The sequence below is a fragment of the Parasteatoda tepidariorum genome, chromosome 5 (assembly GCF_982258835.1).
Source record: "Parasteatoda tepidariorum strain Cologne lab strain chromosome 5, Ptep-v5.0, whole genome shotgun sequence".
Classification (NCBI taxonomy): domain Eukaryota; kingdom Metazoa; phylum Arthropoda; class Arachnida; order Araneae; family Theridiidae; genus Parasteatoda; species Parasteatoda tepidariorum.
The window spans coordinates 9,318,337-9,334,875 of record NC_141759.1 but is presented as its reverse complement, the minus strand read 5'-3'; the positions used below and the strand labels follow the sequence as shown (position 1 = coordinate 9,334,875).

The following is a 16,539-nucleotide window of genomic DNA, read 5'->3' as shown; positions in this document are numbered from 1 at the left end:
AAAAAAAACTTTCTACTAATATTATTATTCTCTCACAAACATATTAATAATGGTTAGCTGATAAAGTTGATAGTGAAATTGTTTAGGTTTCTTTAAAATTGCATGTGGACACTTTTTTGAGAGAACGCGTTTTTAGTACAAATAAAGCATTAAGTTGATTTGTGTGCGTGGAATGCCATGGATTAACCACAGTTTGAAAGCCTTAAATCTTTTATTTTGAATAACATATGTTGCAAATCATTTATCAAGAATTTTTAGAATAAAGGTAATTTTTAAATGTACATTTGAAGTGCTTTTTTTAATGCAAAATGTTTAACGCCCTTGGCAAACTCTTAAGGCAAATTTTTTTTTATGTTTCTGACTATTTCTTAATCTTATAATACTGTCACTTCAAAGATTATAATAGTCTAAGACTTTCAAATTGGCATTATCGCTACCACTAAATAAATCTCCAAATGGAAGTGCTGTTGTTAGCAGCTCTGTCCTCGGCACTAATTTATGATCTATTTGTTAGTATACGATTCAAAAGAATAAGAAATACGTTTCCAGAAAAATGAAATATTTATTTCCATAGCAAAAATTTCTACAATGAAAGTAATCCTTGAAAAGTAAATCTTTGCAGTGTTGCTTTTAAAACAAGCAATTTACAAGGCCTGGCTTCTTATGTTTGCCATTATCACGTGAAATACTATGTAAACATAAAATTTTCCACTTTACAAAATTTTAGCTGCTGCCACTGCAAACATTTTCCAAATGAAAGAGCTAATGTAAGCTGCTACGTTCTTGGAAATTTTGGGATCTATTTACTGGGAGTTAATGCAAAATAAGTTTAAGGCAAATCCTCAAATTAATTATTAACACTTTCACGCCGGCGTGACCCACCGGTGGGTCACGCTAGATTTTCTCATCTTGGCGGCGCACCGGAGTGAAAACTGGTAACAAATTAATTTGATTTTTTAGTTTTTTTCCGGGAATAATAAAAATCCATAACTACCAAAGTGTTTTTAACGGATGCAATTTTTATATTGAATTGCTTCTTCACCGTGATTAATTTCCTTACAGTGAATTGTTCGCCGTGATTAATTTCCTTACAGTGAATTGTTATTGTTAAGAATAGATTAACTCCTCCCGAATATTATCAAATATTGAAATAGTTCTCCCAATATTTTTTCTCTTCCCGTACCAGTATTTTCACTTTTCCCGGCGTGAACGTGTTAAGTTAAGAGCTTCTCCAATAAAGGGAGCCTTTGAAATACTTTACCTTTCAAAGCATTGCATTGCATAACTTTACTCTTTTGTCCCGATTGTCACAAATACGTGCCAGCGTAAAAGCGTATCAAACAGGGTAAAAAGATAAAACTGGTAATCAAAGTAATTCTTTAGCAGTTTATTTGTGGGCGGGGTTATAATTTTTTGATTTATATTAGTCACCATTACCAAATTAAAATTATTTAGTTATACTTTGAACTAATCTTGATTATATATATGATTGATCTAACTGTCGCTAATAATTGAAAATAAATACTGCGGACGCCTTTTTGTGTTATTCAAATGAACTACAAGTTCTACAGATGAATAAACAGATACGAATTAAAACTTAACAAACATTTATGAATTCTAAAGCAATCAAAATTTAGTGATATTTAAAAAACCTAATTCGAACACTAAATAATCAACACAAAAACATTTCAAGTAAGTTGCCAAAATAAAAACCAAAGTGAAACAATAAAAATTAAATGAAAGTAGTAGTAGCTGTCAGAGTCACGTGACACCAACTATAAAAACATATTACAATCTCTAACATACTCCCACCTTGCAAAGTTAGGCTTATTGAACTTTGCAACCAAAATTTTACGAAAGTTGGAACTTTAAACTAACTGGAGCCGAAATAAAAAAGGAATGTTCATAAGTCCAACCGAAAAGGAATTTTGATGATTCTTCCCGACTTAGTTTTAGGAAAATAATTCACCACTAAAGCTTCATTGTTTTCTAAGAAATTGTCGGTCTGTCTAGCAGCTTTTAAGACCTCAATATCAGTTTTGGTAGACACTTCTAATGGGTAAAGCCTTTGAAATGGACGGATCCTTTCCCCCTTACTGGTCCTCAGTTTTGCAACTCTAGGAATACCATCTTTACCAGGAAAAATTTCTAAAATAACTCCAAGCGGCCAATCGATACGACGGACATTGTCATGTCCTATTAACACAACATCACCAATGTCTAAAACGTTATTTCTTCTTACCCCTTTGTGGACTAAAAGAGCAAGGTATTCATTTCTGAATCTTTGTCTGAGATTTTCACGTAGCTTCTGTAAATACTTTATTCGTTTTATGAGGCAAGATCGGTCTACATTATCTAGATCTGGTGTTTCGTTGTTACCGCCACCTTGAATAAACATTTCGGGTGTCAACGGTACTAATTCATTTGGATTATCTTGTATGTAAGTGAGTGGCCTTGAATTTATTACTGACTCACAGTCACACAATATTATGTAGAGTTCTTCGTAATCTATGGTAGATTTCCCTAGAACTCGACGTAGCAGTTCTTTGAGCATTCTGACCATTCGCTCCCACCACCCAGCCCACCATGCTGCGGTAGGTGGAATAAATTTCCAAGTGATTCTCTGAGCGGTTGAGTATGCGGCTATCTTGTCCCAATCTAATGCTTTCAATGCTCTGCTGGCTCCCACAAAGTTTGTGCCGTTGTCGGAATAAAGGATTGAAATCCGGCCTCGTCCGGCAATGAATCGCCTGAGGGCTTGGATGTAAGCATCTGTGGTGAGTGATTGTACCAGTTCAAAATGGACCGCTCGGTAAACGGCACACGTAAATAAAACGATCCAAGCTTTTCCTTTTGACTTCAAGTAGAGAGGACCAGCATAATCTACACCACTTACATCGAAGACTTTTGTCAAGGTAACTCTTTCTCTAGGCAGCGGAGCGAAGGGAACTTCAACTGGTTTAGATTTGAAACGCTTGCATGTCACACATTTAGAAATGACTTCTTTTACTAACTTTTTAGCCTTAAGAATCCAAAACTTCTCCCTAAGTCTGACAAGTACGATAGAAGAACCAGCATGCATTGACTTTTCATGCTCTTCTCGTATTAACTTCATAACGAAACTATTACCAGGTAAAAGAATGGGAAATCTAAAATCTTCTGTTTCATCACTATTTACAAGTTTGGTTCTTATTCGCAGTAATCCCTTTTCATCTCTAAATGCTTGCATTTTGTTAAGAAACTTCTCATCTTGAAACGCTTCTAATTGTATAGATTTGAGAACGTGAGTTTCTGCTTCTTTGAATTCTTCATAGCTCAAGTTACCCTTTAATTTATTTTAATGTGATGTGTTATGTATTAAACGAAGAATCCATGACATCACTCTGATGTTTCTACTGTAAGAGGAGAAATGATCGCTCCATATTTCTGTAACTTCAATATTTACAATTGAAGATACGATCGTTCTTCTTTTTTCTCTAATCACTTCTTCTTCATTGACATTTTCCTCTGAGTCGTTAGTTGGCCATTCACGGGATGGAAGATACAACCAACTGGGACCATCCCACCATTTTGACTGGCACAATTGTTTAGCTGAACAACCTCTACTTGGCCGATCCGCGGGATTCAAGGATCCAGGTATATGTCTCCATGCTTGAACTGGTGTCAGTTTCCTAATTTCTTGAACACGGTTCTGCACGAATACACCCCACGTTTCTTCTCTTTTCAACCAAGCTAACACTGTGGTGGAGTCTGTCCAAAAATATACATCGTCGGTTTTAAACTCCTTTCGGACCTCAATGGAAAGACGAGCAGATATAGTGGCACCAAGAAGTTCTAATCTTGCAATTGTTGTCTCTTTCTTCCCACAAGGGGCAATTCTTGTTTTACTTTGTACCAGCTGTACATAAATATTAGTCCCATAACAAACTCGCAGAAAGACTACTGCCGAATAGGCATATTTGCTCGCATCACAAAAAAAAATGAAGGGAAATATTTCCTTTATCGCAGTGCAACCATCTTGCCACCTTTACATTCTTCAGATATTCAAGCTCATTTAACCATTTTAGAAATTCTTCGCTCGTTTTTAGATCAACTTCAGCGTCCCATCCAATTTTAGACTTCCACAAATTTTGTAGCAAGAGTTTTGGACGCATCATCACTGGACTGGTTATCCCTATGGGATCAAAAACTCTGTATGAAGCTGATAAAATATTTCGCTTTGTGATCACTTCGATCTTTGTTTCATTAACATCAGGAATACTTATGGAAAGAGTATCACTTTGTCTATTCCACTTCATTCCCAGAATGTTGGTCTCACTAGAATTAGATTCTGATGGGTTAGTAGACTCCCATCCTCGTAAATCAAATTGTCTTTCAGCCATAATATTAGTAGCAACTTCTATGAATTGTTTCAACTCTGATTCAGTTTTCACGCTTGTGAGGCAATTATCTACATAAAAACTGCATATTAGTTCCTGTATAATCTCTTTAGGGTATTTTTCATTCCCTCCCATTGCTTCCTCTAGTTTATTATTCAAATGGTATTGAATAGTGGCCCCAAGCAAAAACGGACTACAGGAAACGCCAAACACAACTCTTCGATGACGAAAATGTTTCAACTGTCCATCTTCTCCATACCATAAGAATCGTAAGAAATTTCTATCATTTTCATAAAGACTTATTTGCAAAAAAGCCTTACGTATATCAGCTGTTACACCAAATTTATATCTTCGAAATTTATTTATCATTGAGGGAATTACTTCTATCAAATTTAACCCTTTTTCTACACAATCATTTAAACTAGGAACTCCTTTTCTCTTAGAAGAAGCATTGAACACGGGCCTGATTTTAGTTGTGCTGCTCTCCTTTATCACAGGTCGAAGAGGTAAGTAGTGACAAGGTATTCCCATGTCTTCTTTTGGAACCTCTTCAATTATTTCCTCTTTCTCCCAGTCCTTGAACACTTCTCCATAGGCATCATACAATTTGTCGGTTTTCAACTTGCGTGTTGTCATTTGCAATCTCTTTAACTCCAAATCTAATTATCTGGCAAAGGCAAATGCCCATCAATCCATGGCAGACTAACTATAAAACGGCCGTCTCCTTCAACTTTCACTGTATTTAAGAAATGTTCCATTGAGGCTTCTTGCAGTTCCTCTCTAGATTTTTGTTCTGAAGGATCTTTTATTCCTAAAGAATCTAATCTCCACAGCTCAGAAATATCCATTTCTTTTACTAAAAGTGAAGTAACCAACATTGCGTTGCTTGACGGTAAATCATATTCAGGTGCTTTCCCTGTTAAAGTCCATCCCAATAGTGTCTCTATTGCTACTAATCCACTTGCCAAAACTCTTCGTTTTCCTGTCATAAGTTTTCCTATTACGTCAGCTCCAAGCAGAATTTGAACTGGTTGTGACTCATTTCCGACGTCTGACAACTTTATATTCATTTCTTCAAGCTCTTTTAACCAGGGTCCAAAGCTAACAGGCGTTATAGTATCACAAATAGATGCTTGATCTAAAGCTTCCATGTTACAAGTCAAGTTATTCTCTGGATTCCTTAATCTAATTCTATAACACGTGTGTTCAAATTCATCTGATTTATGACCACCAAACAAAGAGTGTATGAGAGTTTCGTTTCTCAAGGTAACATATTCCATCTTTTCAGCCAAATTTTTTAAAATATATGTTCTTTGTGATCCAGAATCCAAAACTGCTCTCACCACAATTTCTTTTCTATCAGATATCAGCTTTAGTTTCTTAGTTTGGAGGAACACTTTCAGACCGTACGTGATGTTGGACATGTTTATTTCAGAACTTTCACTTTTCTGCCCAGATTTATCGGATTCACGATTTTTTGCAGCTAAAGATTCACACATTAGTACCACATGTCTTTTACCGCATATGACACATTTTATGAAAGCTTTGCACTTACGAACTGGATGTCCTTGCATTAAACAGGCAAAACAACATTGATTTTCTCTTACTATGTTCTCTCTTTCAGCTAAAGTCATATTTCGAGCGGAAAAGCAATCTGAACTTTTATGTTTCCCAGAACAAAACACACACCCTTTCTTCAAATCTTTTACATCTGTAGTCAATAGATTTGACGCTGTAGGAAATCTTTTTGTTGGCAAATCTCTTGCTTTCTTTTTAACGGGTTGGCGTTTTTCATCAGATCCCAAGCCAAAACCTGACATGGCCAAATTAATTCTTTCTTCACCTTCCGTTTCTGCCTTCAGAAAAGCCATGATGTTTGTTAATCGCTCTTTGGCGTCAACTGAAGCAACGCGCGAAGAACTTCGGTTCCAGGCTTTTAGAAACTCTTCTTGGAAACAAGATTCTACCATAGGGAATAGTATTGAAGCGCATTTCTCGGTCGTAACACCTAACGTTTCTAAAGCTCTAAGATATGACTCTAGTTTGTCATAAAGGGACGTCATGGATATTTTTTCATGCTTTTGAACGGAAACTATGAGCTTCAACAATTCCTTAACATAAACTTCGACCAAAAGGTCATCCTTGCCAAATCTGGCTTTGAGGCTTTCAACTGCTTTGGTATAGTTTGCAGCGGTTGGCGGAAAGCTTTCTACAACTTCTCTAGCTCTAGACCCAACAGTTGTTGCTTGAATCAGGTATTGAAATTTGTTTTCAGGGGCAATTTCTGTATCGTTATTAATTTGTTCAAATTGTCCCCAAAATGGTAGCCAATCTTTTAAATCTCCACTAAATTGCCTAAGTTCTAATTTTGGTAAATTAAACTGCTTTCTGGCACTGGCACTAATAATATTTGGCGGAGACTCACCGGTTCTTTGCGATGTAGCTTGAATTCTCGCCAATTCCAGTTCATGTTTTCTCATACTTTCTCTCTCTTCATATTCTCTTTGTTTCTCTTCATATTCCTCCTTTTTTCGTCGATCATTGACAGTAGCTACCAATACACTTGTTACAAAATCTGGATCAGCTAAATATTCTTTACTTTTCAAAATGATCGTTTTCAAATCCGCTACAGTAGCTTTTTGAGGTAATACTTCGCCAATTTCTTGGGCAACAATAATAAGATCTTCCTTTTTAAATCCTTTTGATGCTAGAAACATTTTTCAAATCAGAAATAGCGTATCAACCGTCCTGTCACGGACGCCACAAATGTCGCTAATAATTGAAAATAAATACTGCGGACGCCTTTTTGTGTTATTCAAATGAACTACAAGTTCTACAGATGAATAAACAGATACGAATTAAAACTTAACAAACATTTATTAATTCTAAAGCAATCAAAATTTAGTGATATTTACAAAACCTAACTAATTCGAACACTAAATAATCAACACAAAAACATTTCAAGTGGGTTGCCAACATAAAAACCAAAGTGAAACAATAAAAATTAAATGAAAGTAGTAGTAGCTGTCAGAGTCACGTGACACCAACTATAAAAACATATTACAATAAAGAAACATCGCGTCACGTAACTTTCGATTCGCGATCGCAACGCTCGAGTACGCCGTCTAGCGGGAGCCTGTAAATATCGGACATTAATTTATCACGTTTTCATTTAGTTCCATCAAAGTCATTGACTGAATCAGACGCCATTTTTTCGCAGCAAATAAGAAACAAAATTTCCCTAAGGAAAAGGCCGAAGAACTTGAAAAAAATCTCCAGAATATTAGTAAATCTTTCAGGAACAGAACACGCCAAACATTTGAAGAAAAATTCCTCAATAATTTTTAATTTCTATTATCAACAAACTTGCAACTGATGACTTCCGATTTCGGATACTGTTACAGATGTGTGTATTAAGGTAAAATGCATTTCTTCTGTCTTCAATTCATTACGAATTAAAGTGAAGTCAACATTGCTTTCGTCATTCCAGTGAATAAATATGAATTCAGAACATACAGAATTGTAATAGTTATAGCATATTCTTCTTCGTTATAGAATAGTATATATTTCTGTATCCATATAATTCGGATAACAACAATAAAAAATTATCCAAGTTACTTGAAATAGTGCCATTTGTGCTGATTCTTAATTAATTTAAATCGTTTTCTTGGTAAGTTTTTTTTAATTTTGAAAGAATAAGTTCAACTAGAATTCAGCTATTCTGTTTTTAGCTACATATTCAAATTCATATCAATTATAAAATTTTGCTGTATAGTATGTTATCTAAAAGTAATGAAGGTATAAACTATGTATCTATTATTTGAGAATAAAGTTTTCAAACAAGGAACTTATCATTTTGGAATTCTCCGGGAATCATAAATCAGGTAAGTGCAATGATTTTTACAATAAAAAATTTGCTTGTAAATATTTTTTTTTCATTTGATGATGGTTCTCTACAGAATGGTTTTTTACGTCTGATTAAGAACTATAAGAATAATAAAAAAAGAAACAATATGAAAGTTTTTATTTCAATGTTAATAATTCTTAAAATCGTTTTTTTTTATCCTAGGAATTCTTTATTTTCCGTTTTTTAGTTTATAATTTTTTGATAAAAATTGTTCTCAAAATACTTTTGAAAAATTAAATGGTATAACATTATGTGTTTATGTATACTTCTTGTATATTCCAATGTTTGAAATAATATGATTCAGAAAAGTATGGAATAAAAATTCGGTACTTACGACCAGTGCCGTAGCGAGCTTAACTCGCGCCCGGGGCGCAATACCTTTTTAGCGCCCCCCCCCATTCGAAATCCATCTAAAATATACTCGCAAAGTAATAAATAAATAAAGTAGAATTAATAAAGTCATAGGCTCAAGTTAGGCATTAAATTTGAGACAAAAAATGTAGTTGAGAAAACAAGACTAGACTTTGAAATGTATATGATCATCTAAAATTAGTTCATAAGATACCTATTATTTATTTTACATATTTATAAAGAAATATTTTAAAAGCACGCAGTTTTAAAACAATAAAAAAGTAAATATTTATTATCTCTAAGGAGATACATATATTTAATAATATGATTATAATACAATTATAAAACTAATTACTATGTGTAAATTTTCCGCTTTTGATGAAGCAAATTTATCAATAATATCATCAAAGTTGATCATTTCAAATTTTTCTCTTTCCACACTTAAAAATGCCAGGTCACTTAGGTGATCTTGTCCCACCGTTGATCGTAGATATGTCAAAATTAATTTTAATTTGCTGAATGACCATTCGCAGTTAGCAATTGATACTGAGATAGTCAGGAGTATTTGAAGTGCCACTCTCAGGTTTGGAAAAACATCTTCTCCATACGGGATTATAAAAGTAAGAAATTCTAATGGAGTTTTAAGTTCAATTTCTTTTCTACAAAGGAGTAACATTTTACAGTCACATTCTTCGATAAAGAGTTCTATTCCATTGAAATCTGTATTATACACTGTACAAACATACAAACGATTTTTGTACAGTGCAAATATTTGGAGATAATATATGTAACCACACAGCGTAGATGCCATAAGGAAGTGCTGACAGATACAGGTCGAGTCAGCCAGCCATTAGAAAAGACGTGTCATTTCTATTATGAATATATTATTACAGTTTGATTAGTGTTCCTTTTTATTTACGAATTAACATTTATCATATTTCACTGGCACTAAATTTAAAATATTTTTTGCAGAAATAAATTATAATAAAAATAAAAATTATCCAACAATTTTTTTTGTTTTGCTGACCATTTCGCGCCCCTTTGTGAGTAGCGCCCGGGGCATGATGCCCCCCCTTTCTCCCCCCTCGCTACGCCACTGCTTACGACGTATTAACGCCACCGCCGCTACAGATTTGGCGGTTTTTAAGTGCCGCCAATCTACACTTAAAATTTTTGCGACAGTTCATAAAATAAAACACTTTATTTAAAATCAAAATAGCTAGTTAATTGGATTTCGGTGGAAAATGAGCCGATATAGAGTTTAGCATAGATTCAAAACAATCATATCGCCATATGAACTCTGATGAATAAGATTCCAAATGAAATAACATTTCCAAAACGTACGTTTGCCAAGATAAAGTTTTATGTTGTGGGAATTGGTACATTTTCGTTTTTTCGGTAAAATATTTCCCTCCTGAAAAAATAAAATTGCATCTTGTTTTGTTTTTGGCAAATCCCAAAGACGAATATTCGTAGCACTAAAAATGGCGACAAAAAAGAATTGTTTTTGTTTTTGTTTCGTCAGCATTCTTTATTTTACGTTTCTTACTTTCTAAATAATGATTTTTATTGAAACTTGAAATTTTTTGATAAAAATTGTTGTCAAAAAACGTTGTTTACAAAATTAAATTTCATAAAATTATGAGGCTTATGTATACTTTTTGTTCATTTTAATTTTTGAACTAATATGATTCTTAAAACTATAGAATGTAAAGTTTAAATGGGCCTTTCATGTTATATCATTACATTTAGTAATACTATTTCTCGGGCATTAGGTTTTAACTCTTATAAGAATATACATATTTTTTTCTGTTAATGTACAAATATTTTTCCGATGTGTTTTGGATATTCCTTCTCTAATAAAAAGAGATACCATTTTGTTTTCGGTTGTACAAGAAAGAATATCAAGCATTTTTCTTTTTTAAATTTAATAAGCCACATTAAAGAAGGAACGTTGCAATGCTACACGCTACATTAACGACGTCTCCAGAGTAACTGAATGACGGTTCATATGGAAATCGCAGGTAAGCGTCTCATACAATAACGCCCCCTATAGTTCGTTGCGATCGCGAATACATTTTTAGAAATTTTGCATTGGTGAATTAATGTCTTTTTTCTAAACCTAGAGGAAATTACTTTACCCTAAGAAAAGACGTAAATTTCTCGTACTCCAATGGTACCTTCAAAAAAAAAGGTGACTGACTTTAATATTTCTTTTGCGATCTATAAAAATCAATTAGTAAAATCAAAGGTCATTTACTTTTGTTGTTGAATGAGTTTTGATTCTGTAATGATGCAATATGTTTGCCATACATAATTTGATCTCCATCAGAGCGAATCTCATTCCCAAACAGTTTCTTGGTCCTTCGACAAATGGTAAATTAGCGTACTGAGGATGCTTGATCCAGGAATTCCTTTGTCTTTTTGAATGGGTTCAAAATTTCAAGGCTATGAAGGATCAGGGACGCCGGTTATAAAATACTCAAATATGTGTGAAGGATTGGAGATTTATCTTCAGGGGTGGCTTGAAAGCAACATAGTTGTTACACATGAACGGCGAACTTAATTCGGCTTGTTCACAGCGACGACCACAATGTCAGAATCACGCCTGTTGGTCATGAAATTGTAAGGCCTTAACACTTTCGTTGTCCATCGAGTGACATCACGTGACGAAATTCTTCCCTTAAGTTTATGTCAATTAAATAGAACAAGCGATAGTAAGATGCCATCAACACTTTATAGCAACCAACTATTTTTGAAGAAATTGTGATGCTTCCTACTGACAACTACATAACGTTTATTGAAATAAACTTATTATAAAATTTACAAGTTAAAATGATTGCTTAAACAGGAAAATTTACCTTTAATTGATATCATTATAGACTACAATCTTTAATGACAGACATAGTATAACCACCTGCACTGGGCTAGCAATGAACGAGTTAATCACCATAAACCAGCGATCTCACTGCAAACTTTAGTGAGAATGTTTTAGTATAATTACAGGGCATACCCTTCAACTATTGTGAAATTTCTGTAGCTTCAGAAAATACTTTTCGTAGTGGTAGTCATGACTTTCCAGCGCATAAAAACAGACAGAAAAGGGGGCTCTATGGTTCAGGGATGTGACTGGGAGTAAAGTAAAGTAAAAAATGGTAGTTGCGATAATGTATCAATATTTTAGTCAATTAGAATACATGGTACTCTAATTGACTAAATGACTGATTTCCGGGATTCCTATAAACTGACACTTTTTCTAAACTGCTAATATTATTAATAATCAAATAAACCAAATACTTTTTCGGAAAATTAATGCATAACGTTAGAAAAAACATACATTAATTGAGTGAAGAAAATGATTTTTTTTCCTTGAGCTGTCAACTCAGTAAAATTTTTTAAGTAATTAAAAAGAAAAAGCAATATAAAAATTAGATACTGTTCCTTTCTCATTATTTACATGAGCTAAAATCATGAATTCTCACTAGTTATTTAACAGTGCATTTGTAATTATAAAAGATGCCTAGGTTGCCACATTTACAACATTGCAAAAAAAAAAAAAAAAAAAAAAAAAAAATCAGGTTTTGAATGCAATAAAGAAATTTTATTACATTTTATAAACATTGTTGAACAGCAGATACAATTATTGAATTTGTGATTATCAATATTAAACTCCGTAGCTTTGTAATTTTGAACCCAATCCAGAAGGAAAGAAAATTCTTGGATCAAGTTTAAGAAGAAATTTGCAGAGATCTTTTTGATCAAAGGGGACTCCAACAAATGATCCGTCTACCACTGAGGATATTTTACGTTAGCACTGTGGTCAGTGCTAGCCGGGTGCAAAATTCGTATCGACTAGCCATTACTGGGATTCAGGTCACTTCATTGAAAAGTTAGCGCTCTATCCCCTGAGTCACCATTTCTTGCAAAGCCGATATTGTCGATAACACTCACACAAGATAGAAAGTCATGCTATGGAGTTTTCAATAGTTTTGAATATTAAGGATAATGTTCATTTTTCGATGCTTTTACACTGTTTCTGAATTATCACTGTAAAAAAATTACAAAGCTCATACAATTCTACTGTTTTGCCTATAAGTGATTAGCATGCTCCGTATAATTTTTATTTTTACTAATATTATTATTCTCCCTCAAATATATTGATAATGGTTAAATGATATAGTTGATTGATGTTTACTTAAATAAATATTAATAATGAAATGGTTACCATTCTATTATTTGTATGCTTTTTGTTGAAATTTACTTCAGATTATAGAAATTTATATGGGTCATTCTCACAAAAACAGTCATTTTCATGTCCCCAGTATATTTTATGTTTGTTTCACTACTTACGGAGAAAACAAAATTCAGGGAAAGTGTCCTTCAGAATGCAGGCTAACAAAAGAATAAAAATAAAATTATCAATTTTTATTTTTTATTTATTTTAGGTAATTAAAATATACCAATGTGTCATTCCCTCACTTGTCCCCACTGCTGATTTAAAAAAAAGGAAAAAATTGTTTCTGAATTAAATTTTTTTTTTACAAATTCGTGTTTTTTATTTCAGAATATTGAAATATAGAATTCAGAAAATCAATTTTAAATTTAATTTCTGATAAAAATATTAACAAAGCACTATTTTAAACTTTGTCCCTTGTGTTTCGCATCATTCCCTCACAACAATGTTCTTATCACCTGCAATCTTCTTAGAATAAAAATATTTTAATAAAAACTTTAGCAGTTAACAACTGGCATCATAGAACAAAATTGCAGTATGTTTCCATCTTAAACTTAAAGAAGCTTTGCTATGGAATAAATTTGAATGAATCAAACCAGGTAAAACTTTTTACATTTGTCATTCCCTCTGTACCGTTACCCTTCATACTTTGGCAAGGCTGTGATTTTTTAGTTGAATTTTGGTAACGGTTACCCAGGTTCAAAAATAGACACTTGAATAATGAAGTACATGAAACTTTTAACAATAAAAAGTAAATTTTATTATAACTATAAATTAACAACAAACACAATCCCAATCATTTCCAGATGCCTTCATGTGCACTAAAAATTTCAATTTATACACTTTTAACTTTCCTAATGGTTTTACTCAAGATAAAACTTTTCGATAAAAAGCACTTTTAAATTTCATATGCATGACATTAAATTAATTCACACTAAACGAGGCATTTACGAAATAAAATTACTAGCTCATTCTAAATTCACAAAAACATTTAACTTTAGGTCATTATATTCCTACAACAGATAATTAAAAATAAATATCCATAAATATCCAATGCTCAGGACGTCAGAACAAAAAAAAGATCCACAAGAAAAACCAGCTACAAACCCACTAACACGCCATAAAAGTGATAATCTAAAGCTCCTTAAATATCAATACAATTTATATCCACAATCTACCCAAAAAATACAATTTTAAAAGGATCAATAAAAATTTCTCCTAAAATATAATTTTGATTGCATTTAAATTTTATCATAGTGGTGCCATCTATTGAAAAATAACCCTTCTTTAAAAAGTATTGATACAAAAAAAAACTCCAATAAATTCCTATTTATTACACCTCATGTCATTTTTTAGAGTAAAATAAAATAAAACTTCATCGAGAAAGTGGATAATTATATGTTGCTTTCTTGTATGAATATAATTGTATGTGATTGACTTCAGAAATTAATTAGGCCTAACTGTTATTTTTCAATTTTATTAAATTTGTCATTCCCTCACTAGTGTATAAAGTGAGGGAATGATTCAAGATGAGTATATTATTAAATTTTTTTTTTTGGTTCAATCGTGCCAGCCAATTTTATTTCCCAAACCCGTAAAAACTATTAAATATATATAAAACTAAATTATAATAAATATTAAATATACTTAGTATGTTATCATTTTTAAACTTTAGGTAGATGTAACTTAGATAAAAACATGTATTAAAATAAAATATCATTCTCTCACTATTAGTGTCATTCCCTCACTTTTTAAATAGTGAAATTAATTTATTTAGTTATTAATTAATTTAAAAAAATTTATTAATAAATTAATTTATTAAATTAATTAATTTATTTATTAAATTAATTAATTAGTTATTAATTATTATAAATTAATTATTATAAATTAATTAATTATAAATTAATTATTTAAAAATTAATCAATTTAAATATTGAGTATAATTTATAGGAATTATACTTTCTTTATAATGCCATTACATATTTCTATTAATATAAAAAGTTTCAGAGCTTTTTATTCACTTCACTTTATAGGGATTTTATGAACTGAAAAATGACAGTTTTCGTGAGAATGACCCATATATATGTCACGGCGAAAGACCGAAATCGGTGGTTGTTGACTTTCACCGGTGAATGTCGTCAAACACCAAATACGTCGGTGAAAGATCGAATATTTCATTACATTCTTGTACATTCGGACCCTCACAGGTGTATGTCGACAATCACAGATATGCTTTGGTGAATGTCCGAAATATTTATTACATTCGATTTGATATTAATGTATTCGTGGATATAATTACATTTATTCGATATTTTAACACTACACTGATGTTTTATTAAGGTTAAGTGCCACTGCCCGGTATACATTTGCCCGGTATACCCTACACTGATGTTTCTTCTAATCTATCGTCAGTATGTATTAAAATATAGAATAAATATAAATATATCAAATAAATATAATAATATTAACGAATAAATTAATATAAAATTGGATATAACAAATATTTCGGACATTCACCAAAGCGACTATGTGATTATTGACATTCACCGGTGAGAGTCAGAAATAAGGGTATTTAGCAAATATTTCGGACATACACCAAGCGACAACGTGAGTGTCGACATTCTCCAGATTTCGGTCATTCACCGTAACATATATATATATTTCATTCCTCTAGATGAAATTACTCCTCTGTGTACCTGCGAAGCCCATTATAGGGGTAGGAGTGGCAGAGAGGTAATGTAATCTATTATCTACAACATCTAATTTTTGCTCCGCTGCAAATATGTACATATATACTAGTTTCTCGATTTTGTTTTTACTCACATCGTTGAAAATTTTGTATATATTGATTTTTTCGATTATGTAAATAGGTTATTTTTTCTGTTATTCAGACTTCTTGTAGTCACACTTGCATCTTATCAACTATTATTCATATCTTTTTTCTTTTTTTTTGTTTATGTATCACACATTTTACTGTTTTGTATATTAATCATTCGACCGCATTCGCCCGTTGAATTTAGCAGTTCAATCTCAGATGAAGAGGCTAGTGCCGCAAGGCAGGTACCTCGATCAATACGCTTACATTAAAGCAGTGTTTCCTAAACTTATGACTTTTGTGTACCCATTTTAAATTTTTCGTAACGCTGTATACCACTAATAAAAAAATGAGTAAATTTTTTACTGTAAAAAATTGCACAAAGTCATTACTCGCTGTTGACACCACTAATTATTAACTCTGTTGACGCTGCAAAAAAAAAAAGCCAATAGAAAAATACGTAATCGTAAATTTTCATGTCTAGCTTAGTTTTTAAATGAAAGACTTTGAAATTTTTGTTTGTTGCAAGATATTCTGCATAAGAACGCGTACCTCCGCTAAACTGTTCCCGTACCCCTGGGGGTACGCGTACCTCACTTGGGGAAGCACTGCATTAAAGCATAAGAAAAGGGAAACGAAATTTCCTTATATACCACATCATAATATTAACTGCATTGAAAATATATTTTTATTATCTGAACTTTAACGAAATATAAAACCACTACATACAGCCCTCCTCGACGAACAGTATGGATTCCGACAAAAATTAGATACCCCCAAACAGTTACTCCGAATAATAGACTATACTGGCAGAGCAATCATAAATAAAGAAACAATAGCCTTCCTGATGATC

The 16,539-nt window shown here is 32.4% G+C and overlaps 2 protein-coding genes across 2 annotated transcripts; both read right to left on the bottom strand.

The window, feature by feature from the left end:
* Nucleotides 1-1,903: 1,903 nt before the first annotated feature.
* Nucleotides 1,904-5,015, bottom strand: LOC147808556 (uncharacterized). Its single transcript, XM_087162613.1, has 3 exons — nucleotides 4,032-5,015; nucleotides 3,383-3,898; nucleotides 1,904-3,325 (listed from the first exon to the last, which is right to left on the bottom strand). The coding sequence occupies exons 1-3, from the start codon at nucleotides 5,013-5,015 to the stop codon at nucleotides 1,904-1,906; spliced, it is 2,922 nt and encodes a 973-aa protein (XP_087018739.1).
* A 23-nt stretch (nucleotides 5,016-5,038) lies between these two features.
* On the bottom strand, nucleotides 5,039-7,096 carry LOC147808555 (uncharacterized). The gene has a single exon (XM_087162612.1). It carries the CDS (start codon nucleotides 7,094-7,096, stop codon nucleotides 5,039-5,041), a length of 2,058 nt encoding a protein of 685 aa, XP_087018738.1.
* Nucleotides 7,097-16,539: the final 9,443 nt, after the last annotated feature.